Here is an 11,809-nt window from a genome sequence, read left to right as displayed (position 1 = left end):
AATGCATCACAAAAAATAGAAACCTGAGTAAACCTAACACATATTGTAAAGAAATTGAGTTCGTTATATAAACCTTCCCACAAAAAAGTTCTAGAAGCTCAGATGGCACTAGTAGTGAATAATAACACTTGAAAACGTAGCAGTACTCTTTCACAAAGGTCCAGGTAAAAGAAAAGGAAATGCTTCCTAAAAATAGCCTTGGTAACAACTTGTCAAGTACATAACGTAAATGAAAACTCAGTCAAATTTCTTTGGGAACACAGATAAAGAAAAACTTCAGCTTGACCTAGATATAATATATGCATTGATTTTTTAAAAAAGGACAACACATGATCATTGTGATTTTACTTCAAAATGCAAGACTGGTTTAACATATGAAAGAAATAAAGGTAATTTACTTCATAATCATTATACAGAGAAAATGTTTATCATTCCAACTGATGGAAAAACAATACAAATGTAACGTCAATTGATTATAAAATTTGTTTGAAAAATGAGAATATTATGGAACTGTTTTCATATGAGAAACTTATGATGAAAAAAACCTTAAGATGAACCTCATATTGATGAAATATTGAAAGCTTTTCCTCGAAAATAGAAAAGGATACATATAGAACCTTTACTGTACCTTCTATTCGACATTGAAAATAAAATCCTAGCTTATAAAAATAAGTCAAGAAAAAAAATTGCATCTGGAAAGAAGAAATAAAGTGTGAATATTTACAAATGCAAGAGCTGTTATATAAAAATCCAGAAGACTATATATTTGAAATGACAGAATTAATACATAAAGTCAGAGAAATCATTGGCTATAAGACCAATATGTAAACCTCATTGTATTACTGTTTACAGCAGTAAAACTTACTAAAAATTTTCAAATGAGGATGTCATTTACAAAAGCATGAGAGTGAAATACCAATGTATCTTTAAGAACTCAATATAGAAAAATACAAAATATAATAGGGAGAATTTAAAGAAAACCTAATTCATAGAGAGATAAAGCATGATATTGCCTGGAAGAGCCAATATTGTAAAGATGACTATCTTTACAAATTACTTTGAAGATTAAATGCAATCCCAAACATAATTCCAGGATTTTTTTTAAAAACAGCTTTATTGAGGTGTAATTTACATGGCATAAAATGTATCCACTTAAAGTGTATAAATCAGTGATTTTTTTTCTTTAGTATATTCACAGAGTTTACAACCATCAACAGTAACAAACTCTAGATATTTTCATCGCCCCCAGAAGAAACATAGTAACCATCAGCAGTCATTTTCCAATCCTACCTCTGCTCAGCCCTTGGTAACCAACAATCCACTCTCTGCCTCTAGAATAGGTTTCCCTCTTCTTGATATTTCATATAAATGGACTCACACAACATGCGATCTTTTACAAAGGTTGAAGGCCATAAAAATAATGTAGAGTAAAAAAAGCCAGACACAAAAGTAACGATATCTATACTTTTTGGTGTGCATATTATATTTCAATATAATTCATTTTAAAATTTATACAATCATAATATTATTTCCATTTCATAAAAGTTAAAGTTACTCAACAGCATCCAAACTCACGTTTTCTTAAGCTGATCCTTGCAATTATATGTATGTGGAAGCTCACAACTGTCTGATTTAATGCCATGTTGATAGAGCAGAGCACAGTTACGTTCATCAGGTGATGGGTCTGTTATACTGTAATGGAAAGAAATGCACAATTCTGTTATATCATATGAGGACAACTCATGAAACAATAGCATTTTCCATGTCACTGTAATAAAAGCTATTTTGAAAATGGGTAATGATATTTTAATATAATTTTAGTAAGAGCTTGTTATTAGGGAAATGGGCTATTGAGGAGCCCATTCTTTAATAACTATATCAACATTTTATTAACTTTCAACATCCTCCTTCATCTTTCTATAATTCAACTAAAACAAATGTTTTAATATTATTCTTAAAATTTTTAATCTTTTCCTCCTCTATACAGTATTATTTTTAAAAACTTACTTTAGTTTGGAAGTTGAACCATTTAGCCACATCCATGGATGATCACGGCCTTTACGAAAGACTGAAATCCATGACATAATTGATAGGGACATCAGGAATTTCTAGCCAAAAATAAAGAATTTTCACTTAAATAGTCGTCATGAAAGATTTTTATTAATTTTTCAAAGGCAAGTAGTGTGTTCTTTCATAGGATCCTTAGTTTTCTGAACAAAAGGAGTGTTAAGAGTCTCATCTAACACTAAAAATATATTAAAGTTCAAAGTTTTAATATTGCCAAATACATTAACCAAGGTCAGTACTTTTGATGTAAAATTAACTCAAACAGTTATGCTTAGCAGTTTCACTGTTTTTCTTAGGTTAATAAGGAAAATTCTGATTCATGTAATTCAACTGTTACCCATGTTGTCAAAACTAACACAGCAAGGCTTTAAATAAGATTTTAGATTCTGTGACATCCATTTCTCAGGATACTGTGACCATATCAATGGATTTCCCCTCTATGTTTCTCAGAGTTTCGGTTTTAGAAGGAAATTAAGGGAATGAAATTGAGAAAATAAGTGACACGAAAGCCAAAGATTTGGTTTCCTGGGGCTCACACCGTTCTTTGACTAGATCAACCCCCAATCATTCTGTTTCTGTGTTGCTAGAATCCAAGGGACCAGAGAAGGAGTCAGAGACTCATTTCTCTCAGCTGCGCCCAGTTAAGTACAACTGTAAACACTGGAACTAATGAAAGACACAAGTCAAGGAGAACTCTGAAAGGTGGAAAGAGAAAGGCGAAATGGTTTGCGACCCTGGGGTTAAGGAACAACTATTAGGGGCATCTTATATCCACCACCCAACCGAAGAAAGTGACCTAGGCCTGCTGCTTCCCAACACCCAGCCTAGCCATTCCTCCTTGGTGTTGAGGGGAATCCTGTGGGCGACACCAGGTGAGCCTTACAAGGTGATCCAGCAGGACACCTGCTAACAAGAAGCAGCCAGAGCAAGGGCTTCTCCTCCCCCTCCACTGAGAGATACCAGAGTTGGGGGGTAGGGGTGGAGGTGGGACCAGCGAAGGGGATCCCATGACTAAAAGTACTGAACCCAGGAAGCCTCTTTATATCTGAGGGCATAAGACGCCATCTGTAACCAGAGACATTGGGTACATTGGATTTTAAATGTTATATTTACATAATGAGCAGTGGAAATTTACAAACTACACATAAATGCAATAATATGGATGAATTGCAAAAATAGCATATGGGGGTAAGAGGAGACAAGAAGAGAAATGCATACTCTATGATTCCATGTATATGAAGTTCAAAAACAAGCAAAGAGGGGCTTTTCTGGTGGCGCAGTGGTTGAGAGTCCGCCTGCCGATGCAGGGGACACGGGTTGGTGCCCCGGTCCGGGAAGATCCCACATGCCACGGAGCGGCTGGGCCCGTGAGCCATGGCCGCTGAGCCTGCGCGTCCAGAGCCTGTGCTCCGCAATGGGAGAGGCCACAACAGTGAGAGACCCGCGTACCACAAAAAAAAAAACAACAACAACAACCAAGCAAAGAGATTCTATAATATCAAAAGTCAGGACAGTGGGTATACACGGAGGGTGGAGAAGTGATGAGAGAATACAGAGGAGTGGGGCTGCTATGAAGTGGAAACTTCTATTCCACGATCTGATATGCAATTACATGGTTCTATACATTTTGTGATCAATATGCAAAATCATGATATGTTTATTTTCCTTTATATATTGTAAAATTAAATAGCACAGTTTATTTTAGAAAATAATAGCATTTGTAGAAACATTTTTTTTTATGAAAAGCAAGAACTGGAAATTATCAAACGTGTATTAATGGTATAAAAATATAAATAGAATATCATAAAGTTGTATTCTGTTGTTTAATGGAACATTAAGAGGCCTTAAACAAACTGCAAATATGTACAAAACCACAAGTGAATCCTAGCAAATATAATATTGACTGAATCAAGCCTTTAACAAAGTGTTTGCAACATTTAGTATCTTACCATTTCTTCTTCATTATCTATATAAAGCAGAGTAGAGTTCTTAGCAGCACAGGCCGTCACACTCTCATTCCATGTTTTTTTTTCCAAATGAATACAATAGCAATTGTTGGAACATGTAAACCACTGTTTTGGACAATGACCAGAATGACATTCTGAAGAAAGATTGTGAATTATTATCTAAAAACAATTTGAATTAAAAAAAATGAAAACTAACTTACATATATGCATAGGTATAAATATATATGTGTGTATATATATAAAACACATCTATGCACCCTCAAGGCTGGTGCATATAAAACAAACCACACTCATACATTCACAGAAGTGTCAGTCTCTCACCCCCCAATTTATGTCTCCGTATAAAGCAAACACACAGAAATAGCCACTCTTTACATGTCCTGAAAATCAAGAAATGAAACCTCTGTTTTAGAATAGCAAAATTATTTGTCTCTTATCATATTACAGAGGGAGGAAATTTGAGCCAGTGGCAACAGTGGGTATGGTGATCATATTGTTGCATAGGGAGAAACACTCTCCTATAATCATTATTTATGAATATTTGTTGCCATATTTTGTAATTTATGTTCAACCCCAAAATCTATTCTTATTTTCACTAGCCTAAGATAGAGACAAAATACAAACTGTATTTATATCAGAACTTTGAAAATCATTATGTACCTTTCTGGAGCCTTTTTATCGGAGAGGAGTTATTCTGCTCCCGTATTGCAGTAGCTACAAAATTAATCATTATAAAAGTTAATATTGATCTAAATAAATCATAATGATTGTAGTTTCTGAGTTGAAATTTGGTTTATTGCTTAGGATTAGAATAATCTGGACTAAAATTGATTTTACCAAGAAAAATTAAGTAATGAAGATTTGGTTGAAAAAATATTTCAAAAGCCTAAAGGAACAGATCACCATCTCTTATAGTATTTGTTTTAACCAATCTCAAGAATTAATTTGTATTTCTCAGTAAGATCTTTCAATATCCTAAAGCATGCTTTTGAGTTATGAAATCAGAATATACATATACATACTCTCTGTAATTATTGTGTTGTATACTTTTGACAAATTCAGAATAACCATTCCACATTTAGTCTAAATGCATACATTTTAATGAGATGCCCATTCCATAATATTATGAAGTGTTTAGAGGCACTGACCATCATTAAAGTGTAAAGTTCCCTTACAATTTTTCAAAAATCTACTTACAGGGAGTAAAAACTATCATTGTTACCACACTGGACATCAAAACAAGGCAGATGATTCCCAGAACCCCAGCAATGAGCTTCTCTGGAGGTGATGGTAAATCTGCAGGGAAAGAAAAGGAAACACTGAGAAAAGAGTGATGGTGACAGTTGTTTAGAAAGTTTACAAACAAGAGAACCCACATAAACAGGGAGTTATATATATAAACTTGGACCCCAAGCCCATTTCTACCACTATAATCTTTCTCTCAGAATATACCTTTGCATTTTCAGCATATATAACGCTTCATGAGTTGTTGATCAAAGACTACAAATTACAGCAATGCCAGAATAAAAGTAGTCCTCCAATTTCACATTAGAATCCCATCTCCAACTTTAAGTTCTGTTCCTCAAAATGAAAAATACGTGAACTTATCCCCTACTCTTTCTCCAACCTCTGTACTCCAACTGCATATCCTAGAACAGTTCCATCATGTGACTATTAAATGCTTTACCTTTGCAGTGGTAGTTCTTGTCATTCCCTCGAAGATTCTGAGAAGCATTTTGAAGATTTGATTCTGCATAGGTTATTTCCTGCTCAGTTATTGAAATGGAACTTTTAGTGCCCTTAGGTTTTATTTGCTGCCTCTTTGAGTTCTTGGCTACCTTCAGTTCTGCATAGGTTACTCCTTGGTTATTCATCTCTGCAGCTGAATTATGTCAGACAGTGCCCTAAGCGTACTTAGGAATGAATGGTGTATGTAAGATGAGATCCCTAGTACAGTAAAATGGGCGGGGTAGAGTCTAGTGCTCACTTCGCAGTAGAACAATCTTAAGGCCTGGTTTTAAATTCCTTAGAGCTTTAAACAAGTGTCTCATGGTAGAATACTTTTTTTTTTTAAGTTATTCTACATTTGACAATATATTTTTGGTTGAAACAATGAAAAGCAATAAATTAGGGAGGAGTAAAGAAGTTCATGACTAATAATATCCTAGTCAGATTCCACAGAAATATTTTAACACCATTATAATGCTTGTATTAAAATTAAAATGTTTTATTAGAAAAGAGAGATTCACCTATATTTATGATAATTTTGAAATCCAGTAATGGTTAAAGATAGAGTATTTTAAAGATGGGGAAAGAGTAATGTTGGCATGTACAACAATCTCCTACACTAAATTACATTATTTGGTGACTTACATTTACTTATGAAAAGTGTTACCAAATGGTCGTTATTTTGAATGGTTGAGGAGTTCTGAGAAGACATTAAAAATTGAGGAAATACTTCATGTATTGGAAAATGTTACATGATACACTAAACTTATATATAACCTAGACAATATTGAAAATAAAACAACAGAAAAAGACTAAAAAATACTTAGTTTGTAAAAGTAATCGATAATTGACTTAATGGCTAAGATATGAACCCACAAAATAATAAACAAATATAAGTAATTTATGGAAGAACACTGTTAATTCAAACTTCCAGAAAGATCCTATAGGTGTCAAAGTTAGTAAAGGTCATTTTAGTTGTATAAGTGATGGTAATTACTTATAAAAATTACTTATAAAAAAATCCAGATAACATAACTTAATAATTCAGTCAATGGATGCTGTAGTCAGAAAGACCTGGAAATAAACTATGGCTTTGAAACTTACAAGAGTGTGACTGTTAAAAAATTATTTAGTATCTAGTAACCTATCTTACTAATCTAAAATGGAAATAAGAATAGGTAATATACAGTGCATGTAACACTGAGCACTCAACCTGACACTTATAAGTTCTCAACAAGTATCAGTTTTAATTATTATTTTAGTCACAATTTCTATGTTACTATTTCTAATTCATATCAGTTAGACCCTGTTAAGTAATTTATTAAGCAGGAGTGTCTTTAATTAGCATGGTACATTTTTTTGCAGTGTTTGTTCAATTTTTTTAAAAATTCTTTCATTACTTACAATTAAGTTTAAATTAGCATTTAGGAAGCTACCTCATCCTGATTTTTGTTATAAAATCAGGCTGCTTTTATTGAGTCTAAGTACACGTATGAGGAATTATGTTTGGCTTTTGTTATGCAATGAATTCCTTTCCAAGAATCTATTTATAAAGGTTGAGCAAAATATATATTAACATACTATTATACAAAAAACCCACCTTCTACTGATTATAAAATCCCAAACTAATTCTTCCCTGTCATGATGTCTGTGGGTTTCACTTAATAGTATATTGATTTATAAACCCAAATATGCAAGTGCATATGCAACTAACTTCCTACAGACAATAAATTGAATACTTTGAGAAATCTTCCAACATATTTCATGTTTTATGGTTGCTTTTTACCCTGAATTATTTTAAAAAAAACACCAATATTCTACTTTGATTTTGTTGTATATTAATTGTACCTCACTTGCATTACATTTAACATTTGTTATTTCCCACTAAGTGAGGTGGTCTAGTAGAGAGACAGGAGAGGAGGGACACATACCTTCTGTTGGCCAGAAAGTTGTGCATCCTTTAGTGGGGAGGTCAGGTTACTCTCATAAAAGAGGCCTGCTATAGCTGGGTAGAAAGAAGAAATTTAAAGAAGAATTTAAAAAATTAAAAGAAGAAATTTAAAAACATAAATCTAGGACAAGAATAAACAATGTCTGTGACCTCCACAGACTGCCCTGTGAAGGCTCAGAGTGAAACAAGAGTGGAAAAAGTTGATTTCTCATCAATGTGTCACTTCAGGTTTGAACAGGAAATTCTCACACATAGGCTATTTTGAAGACAGTTTACCTCATCACAAACCTCCAGAAACTAGGAGACTTTGGGCTCCAGTTGAAAGGACAAATGGACCTCTAAGTGTGTCATTTAGATTTTCCATTTTCAAATGTCTCTGAGAAATTGTTTTCACATTCTACAAGATCTGAGGAGATGGCGGCTTAGCCACCCTGCAGTTATCTTATTTCCATCTCAATCATGAACACTGCAAACTTCAAATACCTCAAGTTTTACTTTTAAACTAGTTGCTAAATCTTGGCAGTACATACACTATTTCCTCATATCCATTATTATCTCATTTCTATTGTCATGGAAGAATTTCTAAAAGCCATAATCCCATTTTCAACAAGTATTTAAGGATATTTGTCACTAATTATCCTGAGGAATTTCTACATTCTCAACCATACTCTACCTGGCACAAAGTCCATCATTTTCAAAATACCATCTCTATTTCTCTGCCCTAGTTCTTACGTTCCATTTTATTCTTATTAAATAAATAATTTAATCTGCAGATTTCCTCTGTTAAAAATAAATGCCCCTTGAAAGGATAAAACACAAACAATATTAAACTGTATCACCATGACATAGGTGGAAGTATTAAATAACTACTCATTATACCATTCATGAATTCATCCTCCAATCATGACTAGTTGTCTGTATTACACTAGGAATATATATATATATATATATATATATATATATATATATATATATATATATATATATACATATAGTTTTTTTTTTGGTGGTACGTGGGCCTCTCGCTGTTGTGGCCTCTCCCGTTGTAGAGCACAGGCTCTGGACGCGCAGGCTCAGCGGCCATGGCTCACGAGCCTAGCCGCTCCGTGGCATGTGGGATCTTCCCGGACCGGGGCAAGAAGCCATGTCCCCTGCATCGGTAGGCGGACTCTCAGCCACTGTGCCACCAGGGAAGCCCTACGCTAGGAATATTTGATGTAACGACATAAACCCAAGTCAAACTATGCAGTTCAAGAAAAGGTAATTTTTAAAAATATCACCTAACCAAACAATGGGAAGGGGAGGAAAAGAAGGCTTAAACCACAAGATAAATGGCACATGCAAATGAAAATGACAAGAAACTATGGGTAGCAATACTCATATCAGACAAAATAGACTTTAAAACCAAGTTCATAATGAAAGACAAAGGACACTATATAATGATAAAAGGATCAATACAAGAAGAGGATATTACACTTGTTAACATGTATGCACCCAATATACTTAGGAGAATCTAAATACATAAAACAAACACTACAGACGTAAAGAGAGAAATTGATGGGAATAAAATAATAGTAGGAGTCTTTAATACCCCACTGACATCACTGGACAGATCTTCCAGACATAAAAAGCAATAAGGCAAAGGAGATCCTAAATGACACAATAGAACAGTTGAACTTAATTGATGTCTACAGGATGTTACATACAAAAAAACCATAATACACACTCTTTTTTAAGTGCACATGGAACGTTCTCAAGGATAGGCCACATAGTAGGACACAAAACAAGCCTCAAGAAATGTAAGGGATAGAAATTATTTCAAACATCTTTTCTGACCACAACCATATGTAACTAGAAATCAACCACAGGAAAAAAATGAGAAAAAAAAAATGATTACATGGAGACTAAACAACATGATACTAAAAACCAATGGGTCAGAATGAAATGAAAGAGAAAATCAGAAAATACCTGGAAAGAAATGACAATGAAAAGACAACCTTACAAAATCTATGGGACACAGCAAAAGCAGTTCTAAAAGGGAAGTTTACAGCAATACAGGCCTTTCTCAAGAAAGAAGAAAATCTCAAGTAAACAACCTAAGCTACCACCTAAAAGAATTAGAAAAACAGGAACAAAAAAACCCAAAGTCAGCAGAAGGAAGGAAATAACACACATCAGAGAGGAAATAAATAAAATAGAGATAAAGAACAATAGAAAGATCAATAAAGCCAAGAACTGTTTCTCTGAAAAGATAAACAAAATTGACATACCTCTAGCCAGGCTCACCAAGAAGAAAAGAGAGAGGAGCCAAATTAAAAAAAAAAAGAAAAAGGAGGAATAACAACTGATACCAGAGAAATACAAAAAATCATAAGAAAATACTATAAACACTTATGTCAACAAATTGGACAACCTAGAAGAAATGGACAAGTTTTTAAAAATGGACAACCTGCCAAAACTGAGTCAAGAAGAAAGAGAAAATTTGAACAGAATGATCACTAGAAGTGAAATACAATCTGTAATTTTTTAAAAAACTCCCTGTAAATAAAAGTCCAGGTCTCGGTGGCTTCACTGGGGAATTTTACCAAATATACAAAGAACTTATACCAATCCTTCTCAAAGTATTCCAAAAGACTGAAGAGGAGGGAACTCTCCCAAAGTCATTCTAGGAAGCCACCAACATCCTGATATCAAAATCAGACAAAGATATTACAAAAAAAAAGAAAAGTACAGGCCAATATCTTTGATGAATATGGATGCAAAAGTCCTCACAAAATATTAGTAAACTGAAGCAACAATACATAAAAAGGATCATATGCTGTGATCAAGTTAGATTCATTCCAGGGTTGCAAGAATGGTTCAACAAATACAAATCAATCAATGTGATATGCCACATAAACAAAAGAAAAGACAACAACCACTAATCATCTTGATAGATGCAGAAAAAGCATTTAATAAAATTCATGATAAAAACTTTCACCAAAGTGGGTATGGAGGGACTATACCTCAACATAATAAAAGCAAACCCATAGTTAATATAATACTCAACAATGAAAAACTGAAAGCCTTCCAGCTAAAATCTGAAAGAAGACAAGGATGCCCATTCTCACCAGTTCTGTTCAACATAGTATCAGTAGTCCTAGCCATAGCAATCAGACAAGAAACATAAATAAAAGGTATCCAAATTGGAAGGGAAGAGGCAAAATTGTCACTATATGCAGATGACATGATACTATGTATGTAGAAAACCCTAATGACTCCAACACAAAAACCACTAGAATAAACAAATTCAGCAAAGTAGCAAGATACAAAATTAATACACAGAAGTCTGTTGCATTTCTTTGCACTAACAATAAAATATCAGAAAGAATGTAAAAAAAAAAATCCTGTTTAAAATTGCATCCAAAAAAAATCCTGTTTAAAATCGCATCCAAAAAAAAAACCTAGAAATAAACCTAACCAAGGAGGTGAAAGACCTATACACTGAGAACAATAAAACATTGGTAAAGGAAACTGAAGATTATTCAAAGAAATAGAAAGATATTTCATGCTCTTGAATTGGAGGAATTAATACTGTTAAAAGGGTCATAGTACCCAAAGCAATCTACAGACTTAATGCAATCTCTATCAAATTACCCATGACATTTTCCACAAAACTGTAACAAATAATCCTAAAATTCATATGGAACCAGAAGAGACCCAGAACTGCCAAAATAATCCTGAGGAAAAATAACAAATCTGGAGGCAGAACCTTCTCAGACTTCAGACAATACTACGAAGCTACAGTAATCAAAATAGTGTGATATTGGCACAAAAATAGTCATATGGATGAATGGAACAGAATAGAGAGCCCAGAAATAAACCCACACACCTATGGTCAATTAATCTTTGACAAAGGGGGCAAGAATATATAATGGAGCAAAGACAGTCTCTTCAGCGAGTGGTATTGGGAAAGCTGGACAACCAGCTTAAAACACTCCCTCACACTATACACAAAAATAAACTCAAAATGGTTTAAAAACTTAAATATAAGACATGACACCATAAAACTCCTAGGAGAGAACAAAGGCAAAACATTCTTTGACATAAATCATAG

The 11,809-nt window shown here is 33.7% G+C and overlaps 1 protein-coding gene across 1 annotated transcript; it reads right to left on the bottom strand.

Annotated features, from left to right (window-relative positions):
- Window positions 1-1,249: 1,249 nt before the first annotated feature.
- Window positions 1,250-5,908, bottom strand: LOC132597929 (NKG2-A/NKG2-B type II integral membrane protein-like). Its single transcript, XM_060306002.1, has 6 exons — window positions 5,722-5,908; window positions 5,232-5,330; window positions 4,695-4,748; window positions 4,017-4,168; window positions 2,008-2,108; window positions 1,250-1,692 (listed from the first exon to the last, which is right to left on the bottom strand). Exons 1-6 carry the CDS (start codon window positions 5,906-5,908, stop codon window positions 1,572-1,574), a joined length of 714 nt encoding a protein of 237 aa, XP_060161985.1. The 3' UTR covers window positions 1,250-1,571.
- Window positions 5,909-11,809: the final 5,901 nt, after the last annotated feature.

This window comes from Globicephala melas, chromosome 10 (assembly GCF_963455315.2).
Source record: "Globicephala melas chromosome 10, mGloMel1.2, whole genome shotgun sequence".
Classification (NCBI taxonomy): Eukaryota; Metazoa; Chordata; class Mammalia; order Artiodactyla; family Delphinidae; genus Globicephala; species Globicephala melas.
Note: the sequence above shows the minus strand (reverse complement) of the source record. Positions and strands in the feature narration are given on the sequence as shown.

Bases quoted from the DNA above. Each gene is read 5' to 3' on its own strand.
- LOC132597929 (XM_060306002.1), bottom strand. From the start codon at position 5,908: ATGAATAACCAAGGAGTAACCTATGCAGAACTGAAGGTAGCCAAGAAC. The intron at 5,331-5,721 runs GTAAAGCATTTA...CTTTCCCTGCAG, and splicing joins CAAGAACTACCACTGCAAAG to ATTTACCATCACCTCCAGAG. The intron at 4,749-5,231 runs GTAAGTAGATTT...TTAATTTTGTAG, and splicing joins AATGATAGTTTTTACTCCCT to CTACTGCAATACGGGAGCAG.